The following is a 19354-nucleotide window of genomic DNA, read 5'->3' on the forward strand; positions in this document are numbered from 1 at the left end:
TGATACTGGAAGCAAACCATGAATGGAAAAAATCAGCTGGAGAAATGGACTGGGGTAAGGTAAGGTGTGCAAGGGTTTAGGATTCAGTTCTCCTCTCATACCCATTCCTTTTACTGTTAAAGGGAGAGTGCTCCACTCCATACAATATATACAAATGGGCCTCACACATGAAAAGAAACAGGTGTCCACCACTCTCAAGTCTAGTTTGGTGTTAAGCGATGTGAATTCATTTTATTTGGTGTAAGATGGGCGCAATATAATCTTATGTTGGTTTTAATTTTGTGAACCGCCCAGAGAGCTTCAGCTATTGGGCGGTATAGAAATGAAATAAATAAATAAAGTAGGTGCTGTCAATTGAATCAAATGGATACCAGGGTCCCATAAAGACAGGTGGCTTACCTGTAACTGTAGTTCCTCAAGTGGTCATATGTGCATTTACACATATGGGCTCTGCGCCTGCGCGGAGACTCGTTCGGGAGAACTTCTAAGCTGAACCAGGGTTTTGGTGGGAACCCCTCCCCCACCATCCGTGGTATATATAGCGTGGGTTCCCTCCTTCCCCTCAGTTCCTTAAGACCACAAAGCAGTCCAGGTCCGGAGGACAAAAAACACACCTCGGTACCAATAATCACATTGACACCTAAGTGGGGTTGGTGGGAGGGTTGTGTGAATGCACAGATGACCACTCCAAGAACTACAGTTACAGGTAAGCAACCTGTCTTTCTTCTTCGTGGTCTCTGTGCATCACACATATGGGCGAATAACAAGCTGACTTACTGGAGGTGGGTTGGTGTCTCACTGCAGTACCGATGAGAGCACAGCCCTGCCAAAGGCACAGTCTGCTCAGGCCCAAATATCTAGTATATAGTGCCTTATAAAAGTAGAAGGCTTAGACCAGGTAGCTGCTTTACACAAGTCTACCAGAGGCACACCTCTTGTAAGGCCGTGGAAGTCAACCCTCCCCTTGTCGAATGTGCTCGGATTCGAGACGGTAACTCCTTCCCTGAGAGGTGGTATGCTAAGCTAATAGTCTGTACTATCCAGGAGGCTAGTCTCTGGGAGGAAACTGGCAAGCCTTTGTTATGTCCGCATGGGAATAATCATTGTGACTTACGGAAAGACTCGGTACGTGATTTATAAAAGGGCAGGGCTCTCCAGACATCTAAAGTGTGCAGTCTCTTCTCCAAATTGGAAGTCGGAGAGGGAAAGAAAGCAGGGAGGACAGCTGGCTGATTCACATGAAAGTCCATCACCACTTTAGGGAGGAAAGCTAGGTCCGGCCTGAGTACCAGCTTTTCCTTGTGAAAAATGGTGTAAGGCGAGTCTGTTCGTAAGGCAGAGAGCTTGCTCACCCTTCTCGAGGTTGTAATCGCTGCCAAGAAGGCAACCTTCCAAGAAAGCAACCTCAAGTCCACAGTAGCAAGAAGTTCAAATGGCGTGCACGTCAGGCTGTTGAGCACTAGCGACAAGTCCCATTGAGGGATGAGGTCTCTCATGGTGGGAGCCAAGTTTCTAAGTCCCCGTAAGAATTGTTTGCATAAGGGGTGGCTGAAGGTGGAGCACCCATCTATGTTGTCCCTCATCGTGGAAACTGCTGAGGCATATACTCCTATGGAAGAATATTTCGGTCCTCTACTATATAAATGTTGGAGAAAACATAAAATATCCATAAGGGAACAGACATTAGGATTACAATTGCTGTCATCCACAAACTTCACAAATGAAGCCCATTTAGCTGAGTACGAGTGGCGCGTTGATGGCTGTCTCACCGCATCTGGAATAGCCTGTACTGCCTGTACTGTTCCCAGGAGCAGTGGGGAGCGGTCTCTGGGCACTGGATCCTCCATGCCATGAGCTTCAAGGTATGGAGATCGGGGTGGAGAATTCGACCTCGGTCTCGAGAAATTAAGTTGTCTATTCGTGGGAGCGGTAGGCAATGTCCCTGCAATAGATCCTCAGTGCTTTGAACCAAGGTTGTCTGGGCCACCATGGGGTGATAAGGATGCGGTTTGTGGCTTCCTGTCTGATTTTCAAGATCACCTTCGTGAGGAGTGGAAACGGAGGAAAGAGGTAGAATAGGCGGTCCTTCCATTCCAGGAAAAAGGCATCGCCTAGCGATCCTGGACCGGATCCCACCCTGAAGCAAAATTGTCTGCAGGCTGTGTTTGCTGAAGAGATCGATCTCAGGTCAACCCTATTGTCTGGAAATCAGCTGTAGAGTTGGCTAGCTGCCATTCATGGGAGCACCAGAGAAGATGACTGAGAGAGTCCCCCAAAACTCCTCCCACGATATGGAGAGCAGTCAGACGAATGCCCCTTGTAACTACCCAGATGTAAATGTCCAGAGTGAGAGAAAGGAGATGGGAGGAGTGTATTCCTCCCTATTTGTTTAGGTACCATAGAACTGTGGTGTTGTATGTGAGGATCTGGATATGTCAGTGCTGAAGGTATGGTCTGAAGGCGCAGAGTGCTTTCCAGACTGCCATCAGCTCCAGAAAATTTATGTGGTAGGTTGTTTCTGTGGATTACCAGAGACCCTGTGTTTGTAGAGGTCCACAATGTACTCCCCAACCCAGTAAGGAAGTGTCTGTGGTCAGGACCCTGGATGGAGGAGTGGGAAGAAATGGCATCCCTTGGGTCAGATGTTTGGGATTCATCCACCACTTCAGGCTGAAAGCTACCTCCTCCAGTATTGTAAGTGTGACGAGGAGGGGGTTGCTGGTCAAGTCAAAGGTTTGAATGAACAATTTTGCAGGGGCCTCATCCGCAGCCAGGCCAACAACTGATACTGTTGCTGCTGGGTTTATTTGTTTATCTACTTTACTGGATATTCAATGTGGCTATCTATCCAAAATAACACAACAATAAAAATGTCTGACAATAAAACCCAACAGAACCCACAGCATAAATCTGAAGGAAGCTAAACATACTAACTCCAAAAGCTAATTTAACAACAAATGATTTACACAATTTCCTGAAAAGTAAAATGGAGTTTCCCTCCTTACTCCTATTTAAATGTTAAATATCCCTAAATGCTCCCCTGTTCTAAGGGTTGGCATAATATTTTAAAACCTCCTACTCCGTGCATCAGCTGTATGGACACAGCATCTCCGTGCCAGCGCCATATATTGCTGGAGGGCCTCTGGTTCTCAAGTGGAGATATTGGCTTCAGTCCTAAGATAGCTTGAGGAAGTTTACAGAAGGAAAGTTTCTTATCCTTCCCTGCCATCTACACCCACTCAACCTCTCTGGAGGGTTGGGGACCCTCCTGAACAGTATGGGATGGGGCACGGGACACTGCTGGAGGAGGAGGGAATCATCCCAAATCCTATGTTGTCAATGGAACAGCCAATTAAGTGTGCATAGGAATATCATCTTGGTATTTCTCATGTGTAATTAATATAATGGATTGGTTTTTATCCTTTCAGGGGGCCATTCTGAATAATCTGCTGCCTAATACTAGTTACGTTCTTCAAATAGTTGCTGTTTGTGCTAATGGTCTCTATGGGAAGTACAGTGATCAAGTAATTGTTGATATGCCTTTGGATGATCCAGGTAAGTCCACAAATATAATTTTTTAGTAGAAAATCCACAACAGTCTTTTATTTGCAAACCAGCTGAAAATGTAGTGCAAAGGGATTTCAGTATCAACATTCTTCATTTGAAATTCTGGCATTTACCTGGCACTTTTTAAAAACATTTGTGCTAGATGTGTTATTTTAGATTTTAAAAAAAACATGGCAGGGTGGCTACAACCACTTTGATTATGGTTTTAGCATCCTCCCACTCCATAAGGTATATCAACATTCATTTATAAAATTAACAAATGAGATTCAAATCCCTAGCTGTTTCAATTCCTGTTTAACCATGAGCTAGCTGGATAATCAATTTCATACGGTATTTGTGAGGGCAAATGAGATTAAAAAAATATTGAAGTTTGTATGTTAAAGAATGATCAATGAATTGTAATTTCCAAATATGATTCCACAAGTAATTTCCAAATATTATTCCATTGATTTTGAAATCTCATTGCATGTTGCTTCTTTGAGATGTGAGTTCAGTGCAAATGTGGTGGTGGAATTCCCTTGCTTCTTAATGTTGGACTGCAAAAATCAAAAGAACTAACAATTACATTTTGATTATTTCAAAGTTCTGTTTTCCCCCCTTACTGTGAAAGACATAATATTAGTTGTTTGATCTATTTCCTACTGAAATCAACAATGACATAATTTTGCAGTTAATGGCTATTGTATTGTAACTTCTTAATATTATTTCACCTTTCATGTAAACCACTTAATTTCAAATAAATCTTGTTAGTATAGCTGTCATTATTTTTCTAAGGGCACCATCCTATGTACACTTACTTGGGAGTAAGCGCCATTGAACAGACATATTTCTGAGTAAACATACATAGGATTATATAGTAAGTGATATCTGTCCCTTTTCACTAAGAGCAGAATAGTTGCACAGATACCACCACTGTTTGGTACAAAGTTCTAAGAAAATCATATTTTAAAATGATTTAAGTCAAGGGTTGGCAACTTGTGGCCCACCAGATGGTTTGGCCTACAATTCCCATCAGCCCTAGCCAGCATAGCCAATTACGAGGGTTCATGGAAATTGTAGGCCAAAACATTTGGAGGGCCACAAGTTGCCCACCCCTGATTTAAATAGATAGATTTTCACCCTCATCCTCGCATGAATAGCATAAACTGAATGATACGCAGGAATATTTTTCAAAGTCTAAGGCAAACTTCCTATGAAGATTCAGATAGTTACCAATCAGGGTATGGGTATGTTCCTTATCCCTTTTACACAAGAATCTCTGAAGCAGGATGAAAGTGAGTCTTTCCCAGTAATTTTTGTTGTCTTATTTGGTCTACAAAAAATCATTTCATTTGTTCTTTTACATTTTGGGGGATTCCCTTCAGTGGTTCCACCATGAAACAAAGAACTATAGAACCCACAGCATCTTCATGTTATAGACTAGGGCCCCAGTCCAGCTACAGTTAATAATGACTAAGGCCACAATCCTATGCACGCTTATCTGAGATGTCACAACTGAATTTGAATTGTGTGTGTGTGTGCTTGTTTGCTACCAGGATGCAGGAGAGCTTTTCCAGTAAGTGCAACTTACTTCAGTGCTGTACATTCCATTGAAAGCAACAGAATAAGTTGGACACAATGAGTAGTACGCAATGGCAGCCTCACACATGTGGCCAGCCCTGCTGGGCCCTGCCAAGTGCACGCCCACCACCACCAACTCTAGTCCCCACATGGCCGTGATGTAGCGCTTCCGGAGGCAAGCCCTGAAATGAGCAAAAATGCTCATTTTTGGAAGAGGCGTGACCTGCCCCTTCAGGAAACTAGCATTTTTGCTAGTTTCGGGGCTTGCCCTCAGAAGCACTACATCATGGCTGCGCATGGACTAGGGCCAGCAGGGCTGGCCATGTGCACAAGGCCCCAATTGGATACTACCGATATAACTGAAGTCTCATAGTTTTCAACTGAATTTTGTTTGTGACTAATTTTTGGCTGGATTTGAGCCCTTGCAGGAGTGATTGATTCATTGATTATATTTATATCCACCCTCCCTTTTTTTTTTCCCTCTTGTGAGGAACCCAAGGTGGCATACATGGTCTCCTCTTCTCCATTTTATCCTCACAACATCCCTGTGAGTTAGGTTAGGCTGAGAGTCAGTGACTAGCCAAAAGTAACCGAGTGAGCTTTGGACTGGATCTCCTGAGTCCCAGTCCAACACTCTAACCACTATATCACACTGGCTCTCACAATGCCATACAATATTTTTTTAAAAATAAACTACCATAGTTTAAGATGATATTTCTAGAAAATGAACTGAAACTTAATCAAGGAAGCTTGGGTGTGTTTTTACCTTTTAAAAAATTATTTCCATCCCAGAAATAAATGTGACATTTAAATATCTTTGATTTTCTTGCTGTAAAATTTACCGAGTATGCTTTTACAATTACTAAGCTGCTTTTGGGATATATTGGTTCTGTTACCACACATTTCATGCACCCAAGGCTGGAAAAATATGACATTTTACTGCTTGGTCATCATTTTAAAATATCCTACATAGTACCTCTAACCATGTGGGAAGCTGATTATAGATTCTGGCCACATGGGCCTGGTTCTTACATTACTATGGCAGTGTGGGAACAGCTAACAACCTAATTGTTTCCCACACTACCCAGTCGCATGAGAAGCACTAGACCACACACAGAGCCCAAGTTGCAGCTCCTTCCTGGACTATTGTTAACAGAGGCTTGACACTGGCATGGGAGAAGCCAGTGTGGGCTTCTCCCCACAGCTTTGTACATGATATCTTCAATGCAGGAAGGGGTAGTGCTGCAGCATCTTTTGCGCTGCCAGTGTAGTGTGAGTAGTGGCCATAGGCACTATCTACAGCCACAGATTTTGTAGTCTCCAGGCAAGCTTTACTATAGCCAGTGCTCCACACAGTATGTACATTTAGCCAGAGGCTCCAGGTGCCTGGCTTCTCACTAGCTTTTAAAGCTGCTATTTCTACTCTTAGAGCAAGATCAGAGGAATGCAACATCATGGAACAAGAAGACTGTGTCTGGCTTCCTTCCTTCCTTCCTTCCTTCCTTCCTTCCTTCCGTGTGTGTTTGTTTGTACGTATCTCCTATACGCATGCTTTCTCTATCTATGACATATGCTTTCTGGAAACCAAAGTCCTTTCGCCATTCCTTTTCTACTCAATCTGCTCAAGTACCATATTATATCATGATCATCTTACATATGTTTTCATGGCATGTGGAACAAAATGGTGCTTGTGTGGTGAAAGATAGTTGACTAGAACCTGTATCTCCTGATTCCCAGTCCAACACTCTAACCACTACATCACAGATAGTGATTTCAAAGATAGTTGAAATTGCTCCAGGTTTTGATCTAACCCAATAAAAATTGTGTTATGTGTTAACTGACTCCTATTGATTATTCCTTTCCTTAATTTCCCTGATGCCAGTCCTGCATTATTGCATTTGTTATCTGTAGCTCCTGTTTATCCACATATTTTCATATAGATTCACGTGCCTTTATCTCTTGAACTGGCAGCTGACCACACCCTCTGGACAATGCAAGGCTTTTTTAAAAACTCAGACAGGCAAGAAAGAAAAAGCAGATAGTATCCTCCCTTCTCAACTTCTTATACTTCATACTACCCCTATTCATTTCCCATAGTCTTCTGACACTTGTCCCCATAGCAACATTGTGTTCAGGCTTGCAGACTGATTTTGCTGATTACAGACTTGCAGGCAGAGGAAATTGTATCATTTCCTTAATAGTTCAACCTTGTATGTATAAACCCCATAGAGTTCAATGCAATTACAAGCATGGCGGGGGAGGGGGGGCAATCTGGATTGCAACCACAGTGGGTGAAAGGGTTAAAAACCCCTACACCCCCCACCCCCGTGCTAAGGTACAGATCTGGATTGAGGGCCCTGCTGTTACACTAGAGTAAAAAAGAACAAAAGGCATAGCAGCTTCCTACGACTTTAAAATAATGTCTGCTTTGGCCATTAGTTACAGAGCTGTAGATCATAAGGAATTCCACAGGCAGCAAATGCCAAGCAAGTTCCATGGAAAACTTCTAGTAGAGTCTTAGTAGAGCTAAACATGTGAGGCTTTTAAAATGTTAGAAGCTGACATACCAAAGCAGCATATTAAATATATAAATAAAATGTAGTCGGAGGGGTGTGTGTCTCCATGAGTAATTTACTCTGAGGCTGCATTTGGAGGTTGTTAGGGATATATGATGTTGTGGCCATCTAGCAGCCACCCCGGACTTATCAGGGAAAAACCAGATTTCCTGAGCCTGCTTAAAAGCCGATTCTTTTTCTTAAGTTCTTTTAAGAACTTTTAAGAAAAAGTTTTTCTTTTTCCCCAGTATAGTTGCTGTGTGCCCCAACCCCCGCATTGACCTCAGGTGTGCTAGCCCTGCCCAGGCATGTGCCTTTCACCCTAACCTCAGTCAAGGGGTGTTTCCTGTGTGCTTTCCGTCCCTGCACAAACCAGTTTAGTGTCTACTCAGCAGCAACTCCCATTGTGCTCAATGAGGCTTGCCCCCTGAATGTCCATAGCAGAATTTACAGAGATTCTCCTGAATTGAAATGGCACAGTTTAAAGCACAAATTCCCTAAATGCTGTAAAGGGCAATCTCAAGGCTCCAATACTCCTTGTTTTGTTTATTGCCTTAGGAAGTAACTACTTCACACCTTCGTTATAGACATCCTGCGCAGCATCAGGTTAGAAAGGGAGCTGGTTTCCCATCCCTGTGTCCCCCCCTTCTTTCCCAGCACAAGCATGTGTGTGTCTACTAGGAAGTAACTCCCATTGTGCTCAATGAGGCTTGCTCTTGAAATGCAGGTGGATCTGGAGCTTCAGGGGAAAGGAGAAAGGGGGGAGCAGGGGGAAGCCTCTCTTATTGGTTGAGCAGCCCTGCCAGTCAGATGACATTCACTCCAACCCCCACTCCCTACCGGGAAGTAAGTTCTGTGAAGCTATTTCTGCTGGTGCGGAGCACTTGCTTGTGGAGCCCTGAATGGACCAAAGCGCAGCAAAGCTGATTCCTTTTTAAAAAATCTGGTACTCCTCCGTTCACTCTCCTTCCATTGTCATGGAAACACCCCCCTGCTTACAAGAACTCTGGAATGTTAACTTTATTCTGGATAGTTCCTACAATAAATATGCCAGTGTTCTAGAATGCTTTCCCTACCCACCAAACACACAATGTTTTTAATTATTAATTGTTTAACACTGACACGTTTAGGTTCCCCCTCCTTAATTATAATAATACCTAGCAACCAAGCATTCCTATCTAGCCAACCCCAGCATTTAGGCTAGTATCATGTCCTATCTGTTTCTTCTTTTTCCCTCCCCCAAAGGGACCCAACTATCCAACTTGCCAGGTATCCTATATTTGTTGTTCAGTCGTTCAGTCGTGTCCAACTCTTCGTGACCCCATGGACCAGAGCACACCAGGCCTTCCTGTCCTGCGCTCTCTCCCGGAGTGTGCTCAAGTTCATATTCATTGCATCGGTGATGCTATCTAGCCATCTCATCCTCTGTCGTCCCCTTCTCCTTTTCCCTTCAGTCTTTCCCAGCATCAGGGTCTTTTCCAGAGAGTTTTCTCTTCGCATTAGGTGGCCAAAATATTTGAGCTTCAGCTTCAGTATCTGTCCTTCCAATGAGCACTCAGGGTTGATTTCCTTTAGGATTGACTGATTGGACCTCCTTGCAGTCCAGGGGACTCGTAAGAGTCTTCTCCAGCACCACAGTTCGAAAGCATCAATTCTTCGGCGCTCAGCCTTCCTTATAGTCCAGCTCTCACAGCCATTCATAACTACTGGGAAAACCATAGCTTTGATTATACGGACCTTTGTCGGCACGGTGATGTCTCTGCTTCTTACTATGCTGTCTAGGTTTGCCATAGCTTTCCTCCCAAGGAGCAAGCGTCTTTTAATTTCATGGCTACAGTCACCGTCTGCGGTGATCTTGGAGCCCAAGAAAGTAAAATCTGTCACTGCTTCCATTTCTTCCCCTTCTATATGCCAGGAAGTGATGGGGCCAGATGCCATGACCTTTGTTTTTTTAATGTTGAGTTTCAAACCAGCTTTTGCACTCTCCTCTTTCACCCTCAACAAGAGGCTCGTGTTGAAGGTATCCTATATACCTTCGGCTTAATTAAATTTACAAACCACTTTAACAGAGTAATTAAATATATATCCTTGCTTTATGACCTTTGTTTTCTTTCTGACCACAATATGTTAACTCAGCATGTGAGTTAGGGCCATAATTCTCAAATTGGAAGACAGAAGGTTGAGTGGCTTGTAAGAACTTTGTGGGTTTGTTACTAGACTGTACACAGTAGGTTTTGGAGACAAAAAAAAGCTTAGAAAGGTTCAGAGCATTTTGTTCAGAGCATCAACAGACATGGGAAAGGAAATTCCAATGACGCCTATTTCATAGATATTTTGAAAATCACTAACAGAAAACTACACAATTTAGCAAGCCATTAGTTCACTGTGGTTGCAATAAAGTCTAGTAATACTTCACAATATTTCCCGAAATGTTGTTGAAATTTTTTACTCTTAAACTATAAATGGAAGCTCGTTGATTTTCCCCCCCTGTAGGAAAATATGTATGATTTCATACATCTGGATTTCTTGTTTTGTTTTAAATCATCTATCTGTAGTATTCTAACTGTCTGGGTGAAGGATTTATTCTGTCTGAAGAATGATTCAAACACTTTAAAAACATAAAGTGAAATTGAAAGGAAAAATTCCAAACGAAAAGAATTTGAAGCCAAAATTATGTTTTTTAGTAATGATAACCATGCTTCTCTTTAATTAAAATAAAGGTTGTTTGAAAAGTCTACTGAAATATTGTAATATCTATTGGGGACCTGCAGTATTCAGTATTTTCAATGGATATCTAAAATTTTCATTACAAACAATTGAGAAGCCAGGGAATATCATTATTTTCTCTCTAGCCTCCTAACCATCAGAAAGTAACAGGTAAGAACATTTTAAACATAATGCTGTATATCTGCTTTTGCTTCTACATTTAATTGCTATTTTACATGTTACTAACTTATCTGTAAAGCAATAGTTTTCCTTTTCATTACTGGACATAGAATATGTAGCATATACCTTGGCCCTTTTTCACCACGTCCTTAAATTCCATGCTGATATAATCCTTAAACTACTTACTCTGGGATAGGCGTAATGCAGTATTATTTTGGTGGAAGTTCAGTGAGGCTTACGGCGTGAGGACTGCTACGTTGGTAGCCTGACATTTTAGAAATCTGTGTGTCTGTGATCCACAAATGTAAGAGACAGCACATACATATGTGGCAGTATTTTCTTGTTATATAAACAGCCAAACGAGATGGGATGTGGCAGATCCCTGACTGGAGCTACTGGCATCTTTTCTTTGGTGAGAAATGGCACTACTGCAGAGGGCGTAATATTTTTCCCCCACATCTTTGCTTGCCATTAATATATTATTTATTTAAAATATGTATATCCTGTCATTCCATTTTAAAAATCACTTAAGGCATTTGACAAGAAAATTTAAAAACAAGCAACAAAATGCAAAATTAAAAACACAACAAATTCAGAAAGCACTGAATGGTTTTGTTTTGTTGTGTTTTTTAAAACATTGATACATTCACTGTAGGGAATGGCTAAAGTAATCTCATTGCAGCAGGCAGGGGCGTTGCTAGGTTCTTAAGAGATCCAGAGCACAAGCCCATAACACAAACTTGCGCTTAACAGGAAGCATAAAGACTCATTTTTCCAAACCTTGACTCAGGTTTGGTGCTGAGCTGAAGTAGTCCGACTATAAATTGGCCTGAGCAGAAGTGGGTTGTTTTCCAAACCGCTGAATTGGAGTCTGAGTTGAAGTGGGGTGGGATGTCACTGCACACTTATGTATGTATGTAATCTGTATACACACAAGCACACCACATGCACACACCACACACATACATACGTACAGTATATATACATTAAAGGTGTGCTTAAACTCGGATATATATCCGAGTCTAAGCACACCTTTAATATATATATATATATATAATATCCAAGTCTAAGCACACCTTTTTATTTATATTTATATATATATATATTATATTATATTATATTATATTATATTATATAAGAGTCTAAGCACTGGTCAGAACTGGATGATAATTTCAGGCATAGTAGCCCCCTAGAAAGGGATTACACCTGCCCAATGTCAGAACAATAGGTACAAGTTTTATATTTTTATTTTCTTTTAAAGAGAACTGCCAATAACATTTTTATTACTTGGAAGAATTGGATAAATATTTCAGGATTCATTTCCCCATCAGAGGAGATCATGTCTGCCAAACTTCAGAATGCTAGCCACAAGGGTTTTGATGCAAGGGTGGCCTTGACGTTTTGAGGTCTCCAAAAGAGGACATACTTATCTCCCTATTTTCTTTGTGGACCATTGTTCTGAAAATTACAGCCAGCCTAGAGTTGTCCCTAAGTAAGAAACAGCAAAGTTCCAGAAGGATAGGTGCAGCAGTTCATGTGAAAGGGGAGTTCTCCAATTTGGGGGAGGGAGGGATTTGCTTTCCCTTCCACTCACACCTTCCCCAATAGTTTTTGGATGAGTTTGTATGAAAATGCACAGGTCATTAGAGATGTCCCCCAGGCAAGATACCTAGGCATTAGAATGACTAGGATTTATTTACATATATAAATAAAAAGAACAGTAAAGATGTTAGCAGCAGGGGAACATGTTAGCAAAAGGGGAACATGGGTGGGAAGGTGCTATTGCACTCATGTCCTGCTTGTGGGTTTCCCATGGGCATCTGGTTGGCCACTGTGTGAACAGAAGGCTGGACTCGATGGACCTTGGTCTGATACAGCACAGTTCTTCTTACGTTCTTAAATAGAGAGTGCCTCTAATTATATGTTTTTCTTTCACTACTGAGCACTTACGTTCTCCCCCTACCAATTCTGTTCCCTGCCATGCAACCATCCCTCCTCATCCTACCATCCTCCAGCAACTCTTCATAAAGACAGATGTCTTGTTTTTTGCAACTCTCCTCTACTTGACAGTTTTTTACTTTTTGTTTTAGTCTTTGAGAAAAGGAAACTTTATGCATGACTAGCACAAAAGCCACTGACCTAACTGTCTGAAATTTCACAGTTTCAGTCAGCTTCATAGGGGCTGCCAGGTCCCCAAATTCCATGAACTTATGTGGAAGCATAAAAAATATATAGCTCTTTGCCTTGACAGATTTTCTTGAAAATTGCAGTTTTTACCTGTGACTAGCACAAAAACCACTGAACCTAACTGCCTGAAATTGGGCAGGTTCAATCAGCTCCATGGAGCTACCAGTTCACCGAATTTCATGTATTTATCATACAAACTAAAAAAGTTATGTCCGTTTCTGTTTTCCAATGCAAGTCAATGGGAAAATGTTAAAAAAAAATGGCAATTAGGACAGCTCAGAGGATCCGGAGCACATCTCAAAAAAAGATCTGGGGCCCATGCCCAGGTAGGCCCTTCTCTAACAATGCCCATGGTGGCAGGTCAACTGACTGCCAGAAAAGGAAGATCTTTATAGTATGATGAATGGCCATCAGAGGTGTGAAATGAGCTTGCCTAAGCAGGAACATCCAAAATCTAGGTACAGCCATTCCCCAGACATATTTATTTGTTACATTTCTATCCTGCCTTTTCCTTCAAGGAGCCCATGACAATGTACAGGATCCTTCCCTTGTCCGTTTTTATCCTCACAACAACCCTGTGAGGTAGGTTAGGCTGAGAGCCTGAAGTCAACCACAGTGATTTTCATGGCTGGGTGAGCACTTAAACCCAGGCCCCCCACTCTAACCACTATGCCACACTGGCTCTCTTAAGATGCACATATTGGGGGAGTGGGGAGGAAACAGCAGCCAGGTATCCATACTGTACTTGCCTTTTTTTCATTTTTACAGTTAATGATTGCGAGGGCTAAATCAAGGAAACTGCATGAGGAAAGGGTTAAATCCCCCTTCTTTCAGCACTGCAGCCCCTGGTAGATCCTTATAAGCAAAACAAAAAATGGTATCTGGAGGTCTGATCATGGATATCCAATGTCACATATAATTTGGCCCTTAATCAAAGCAGCTCTAACACTAAACCACAAATTGCTTTTTCAGCCTCTACCCACACATCCATCCCCTATTATATGGAACAGATTCAAAAACAATAGACAATGTTGGCCATAAAGGAGTCTTGCAGATAAATGAGTTCCTTCTGGTCTATCAATCAGCATTATACCATCACTATATAGTTCCTTACTTTCCTTCCAGATGCTTTTCCAAATCCTCAAAACTAGCATCTCAACTAACCGTGCCTGAAACCAGGACATAGGAGCATTATTTATTAAATCCATCACAACCTGTAAAAATACTTGTAACCCAGTGACAATGGTTTCTTTATTTTTAAAAATTATATCAATAAATTATATTTATTAAGCAGGCATGGAATTTATCTCTTATAAAATGATATTTCTGTGAGATTAAAACATTAGTTTATATACAGCATGTTTTTTTTTATAGAAATTGAATTTCCTGAATTGACTGAAACTGAAGATTATGAGGTACTGTATAACCGTGGACTTCACTTGTCTTGTGCTGCCAAACATATATCCCTTGAGTTTAACAGAATATTAAATGTGAATATTTTGAATTTTAAATTGAAATATTAAATTATTTTTCAAGTTTCCAAATGCAAAAAGCTCACAAGCTCAGCTTGGCCTGCAGCATTCTAAAAAATATGTCATTACACTGAGGCATTTAAAATGACCTTTTAATCAAGTATAACCTCTTTCTATCAGAGTTGCATTCATATTCATGTAATGATGTTAAAGCAGTTTGCAGGAACTAAAAGTTACAGGTTTTACATATCTGCTGCCAAAAATAGCAGTGCCATCCATGTTTCTGTTCCTTCTGTCCATGTTTCTCTACTTTGGCCATTTCCAGGAGCAAAGAAACTTTAAGTGCAGTGATATTACGTCATACATTTTTCATTAATACCATTACCAAGGGAGAGAGGCAGAAGATGTACAGATATACTGTATGATGATGATGATCATTTTTGTGGAATTCTGAAAAATCCATGAAAATTGATATTTTCATTTGAATAAGCCAGAAGCTAGAATTGTCTGTATATATATTTTTAATGACTACCATTGATATTCTCTCACTGTCAGTTGGGTTAGATTATATGTAAGATGTTTAAGCAAAGGAGCCTATAATCCACCAGTTAGACTCCAAATTAATAGTAATTCCTAACTTGCAGTTAATTAATAAATATATTTTAAATTTTAATTGCCATTTTCTGCCATAATTTATGGCAATCCAAGTTCATTGATGCTGCATTTCTTTTATACAGGTATTATCTCAGAAAACACTGACTATGTTTTATGTATGTCTCTGTGTTTTTAAAGGAGGAAGTTGAAAAGGAACGGGCAAGGGCAGGGGTGGATGAAGAAGCTGCAGTAATTGCCAGCACAGATAGCGTAACAAACCAAATCAGAAAAAAAGAGTTCCAGTTTACGACATCTAGCTACAGTCAGGAGAGAATGGGGACAAAATCTAATGAAGCAGGAACACACAGATACTTAGCAAGAGAAGAAGATTCACATGGAAAAAATGGTCATTCCAAAGCAGTTTTTCATCCAACTTCTCAGCCTGTCATTGAAGTTCCAAAGGAAGAAGAGGATGATTCTAGGGAATCTCAAGCAGCTACTGCAATTGTTTCTCCAACAAGCAGCTCCACCAAAGGTAATGGGGAAGAATACGCACATACTTTTTCTGACAATGAGACAACAAGAGCATCTGCTGCTGATAGTAATGAAGATGATATAGAGGTGTCTGCTTTTAAACCCGATTTAGTCACTGCTGACTCTTGGGTTTCCATTTCTACCACCTCTGCTACGTGGTTAGTTACTGTGGAGACATCCCAGGAAAACATCTTTAGTTCAGGAAGCCCAGATATAAGCATGCATGACAATCTCTCTCAAGACAATATTAAAATTCTCCCAGAAGATATAGCACGTCCAAGAGCTGAAGATTCTGCAGAAAAAATATCTGCAGTCAATGGAAATTTGTGGTATCATAATGGCACAGATATTACTGCTGTTCCGTTGGATAGTACGCAGTTTTTTCACATTAGTTCCCCAGATCCTACAACAGTACCTTATCCCAATGGCCCCATGGTGTTACAAGATACTTCTGTTGAGGATATAGAATTACCACATTCTTCTACCTTTGCTTTCTCCCCTACTGAGTTGTCGTCTTACTCTGTCTCTTCAAATTCTGAAGAACGCGGCTCTGCTTCTGCTTCCAGTGAGGTACTGTCTCAGACAACTCAACCAGTGTTTAATGGTGAGATACCACTTCAGCCTTCGTACAGTAGTGAAGTGTTTCCTCTAGTCACCCCTTTATTGTCTGACGCTCAGATGCTCAACACTTTCCCTGCTACATCAAGTAGTGATGTGACCTTGCATGCTACACCTGTATTTCCCAGTGTTGATGTGTCATTTGAATCCACCCTGTCTTCCTATGATGACGTAACTTTGCTTCCATTTTCCTCTGCTTCCTCCAGTAGTAAAATGTTTCACCATATGTATATGGTTTCTCAAACATTTCCACAAGCTACTCCAGCTGTTGAGAGTGATGAGGTGCCCCTGCATGCTTCTTTGACATTGGCGGAGGGTGGCATATTAATGCAATCAAGCCTTGCTCAGTTTTCTGATGTGACATCACATCAAATGGTCCATGCTGCTTCAGAGACATTGATATTTGGTCATAATAGAACTCACTTGTCTCAAGTTGAATCATCCAGCAGTGATTTAAATATGCATGCACTGTCTACAATGTCTGAACTTGCTTTATCTAGTAATGCAGGCTCTCTTCAAGCTGTTGCTGCTTCCTGTTATACTTCAGAATTTCTGCATGAGTCTGTTGGCACATTTCATCAGGGTCCGTTATTTAGCAGCTATAGCAATGTGCTGATTCATAAGCCTTCTTCTGCAATCTCGCAAGCTGATACTTTGCTGCAGCCTACATACTCTCTTTATAGTGAAATGGATTTGTCTGAAGCATATTCTGGTAGTGAGTCCCTTTTGCCTGATACAGATATTGTATCAATGCTTAAAGCTTCTTCACATGATTCTTCAGGTGAATTGATATGCAGCACACCTGGGCTTAGTGGTGATGTTGAGATGCCTCACAAAAATGGTGTAATATATGGATATGACAAAGAACTGCAAATTCCTTCTTCTTTCAGTGAAATGGCTTCTCCTGCTGAAAGTGCAATGACTGAACTTCCAACAACAGTTTCTAATGATGAGATTACTAAGCAGGATACAACTTTACAAGAAATCCTCATTACTGTTTCTAGTGCAAAGGGAATCCTTCCAGTATCTGTTACTAAAGTGTTTGGTTATGGTGTTAGTAAATTTGCAGAAAATCATGTTCCTATTCAGCCTTTGCATGTTACAACTCCAGCCTTTGATGACACTTTGCTTAAGCCTGTACTTAGTGCAATCTCACAGCAAGCTTTCTCTACCCCTGCTTCTAGTGAAATATTGTCTCCTCCCACCCAGCAGTTTTTTAATGAGGCTTCAGCTACCTTAAATAATAATGCATTGCTGCAAACATCCTTTCAATCTTCTGATGATGGTACACTGCTTAGAACATCTGTAATTGTGCCTAGTGAGCCAGTATTGATTGAAAAAAGCACAAGGGCTGATAATGGTAGTTCTATGTTTGACCAAATATTGCACCAAATGGCACTAGATTCTGCTGCGAATAAAACAGTGTTGCATTCTACATCAGCACCATCTGCTGTAAATACATCACACACCGCCAGTAATCCCACAGATTCACCAGAAGGTTTAACTGTTGCATATATAAATGATGAATACATTTCACCCAGGTTGCTTAACAATGAAGACATACACCAAGTTGCTCCTTCACTGTACAGTAATGATCAGTCAACCAGTTTAGAAAATAAAAGCGCCTTTGCCCTCAAAGCAGGGAACGCAGTGACTATCCCTATCTTGCCAACTGATATGTTACCAAATACAGCTGCATCTGCCAACAGCCATAGTCTTGAAAGTGTTTCTCAAAAGGATGAGTTTCTCACTTTTTCCTCCAGTACTAATATTGTTGATATTACAGTTCCTGTGCCTGAAATAATTTCTGATTCTATTCAGCCTGCCTTTACAAATATACCAGATTCTCATATTTCTGTTACAGACAATTATCCCAGCACTGAAAGCAGTAAAACTTTATTAGTTCCTGATAAAGTAACCACTGAGTTATCCACCACAGGCAGTTCTGATACTGATTTGTGGTCCTCTGTTAATGATGACGATTATGATGAGTATGATAATGGCTTGCCTGTAAATGGTTGTCATACATGCATTACTCATAGAGAAACTCAGGAGGAGGTAGATGAGCCAGATACACAGGTAAACAGTGTGAACAATCAGCATAACCTAATTATACGTTCACATTTTCAAACTTCTGAAGAAAAAGAAGAGAAGAAAACCATAACTGCTTTATCAGACCATACGATAACCCATGAGATGGATCAACTGAAATACACGTCAGTCCCAGCAGTGGCTTCGAACACAAAGACTAAGAAATACAGTGATCCAGCCATATTGGAGAACCACATTCAGACTGTTAGTGGTCCAAAGGCACCAGAATCTAAATCGTGGGCAGTTTTTACAAGTGATGAAGAGAGTGGTTCTGGTCAAGGTACCCCAGATAGTATTAATGATAATGAGACTTCAACAGATTTCAGTTTTTCTGACGTTAATGACCGTGACTCTGAGGGAGTAGCTGGAGCAGGTGATTCAGAATTAACTTCTGGATCACAACAGTCATCAGTAGCATCAATACCTAGTGGTGACCCATCAGTATTCAACGTTTCTGAGACAGGTTAGTTATGGCCATCTGTTGCATAACTTGCATAGTTGTACCATTCTTCTGCCATTGGCTGTGAATGGAAAATCTCAGCATAAACATATATATATGAATTCTAGGAATTAACACATGTATTTCAATAAGAGGGAAATGGAGGGGCCCTGAAGTAAGTCTCTTATATATGCAACAACATATTCAAATCAGCCAACTGTATTAAAATTTAGATTTGCTCTCAGTTATGAGACAATAAAATACTATGTCCAAGTTTAAGGATATGGTTATACCATAAATTAAGCCCTATCCAGATGTTACGCTTAAATAGGGCACACTAACATGCATAAGAGGCACAGGGTCATGTTCCAACATCCTTGTGCATGCCAGCCTGCTCTCTAAGTCTCCAATTTTCCCAGGTTGACTAAGGGGGTCTGCAGAGGGCTTCTTCTCATGTTTGTTTGAATGCAAATAGAACCCTTTGCATGATAGAAATCCTGCTAAAACAGAGTTCCTGATTGCATTGCAGCTTCATACAAGTGAACATGAGAAGAAGCCCCCTGCAGGCATCCCTACTCAACACAGGGAAGTCAGGAACTTAAGAGTGTGGGGCCACCAAACACAAAGGCATTGGGGAGGGTTGAGGTGTGCAGTCCCACCATTTTATGTGTGTTAGTGTACCCTATTTAGGCATAACACCTGAATAGTTTATCTTTCATGATTCGGAACTCTCTTTTCTAAAGGTACTGACAGTTAACTGTAGTTAGGCTGCAATCCTACACACACTTACCTGCGAAAAGTTCACACTTTTAATGTGAACTTACCCAGTTTTCCACTTTGTAATCAATATG

General features: G+C 41.0%; 1 protein-coding gene across 1 annotated transcript in view; it reads left to right on the forward strand.

Moving 5' to 3' along the window:
* The window catches only part of PTPRZ1 (protein tyrosine phosphatase receptor type Z1), a 187639-nt gene that overhangs the window by 124728 nt on the left and 43557 nt on the right, over window positions 1–19354 (forward strand). Inside the window, exons 10-12 of the mRNA XM_084810855.1 lie at window positions 3429–3555; window positions 14130–14170; window positions 15020–18527. Coding sequence (XP_084666981.1) covers window positions 3429–3555; window positions 14130–14170; window positions 15020–18527 — 3676 coding nt within the window. The remainder of the gene's footprint in view (window positions 1–3428; window positions 3556–14129; window positions 14171–15019; window positions 18528–19354) is intronic.

The sequence above is a fragment of the Heloderma suspectum genome, chromosome 7, assembly GCF_057233095.1.
Source record: "Heloderma suspectum isolate Gila_16-S chromosome 7, 16-S_ref, whole genome shotgun sequence".
In the NCBI taxonomy this organism is placed as follows: domain Eukaryota; kingdom Metazoa; phylum Chordata; class Lepidosauria; order Squamata; family Helodermatidae; genus Heloderma; species Heloderma suspectum.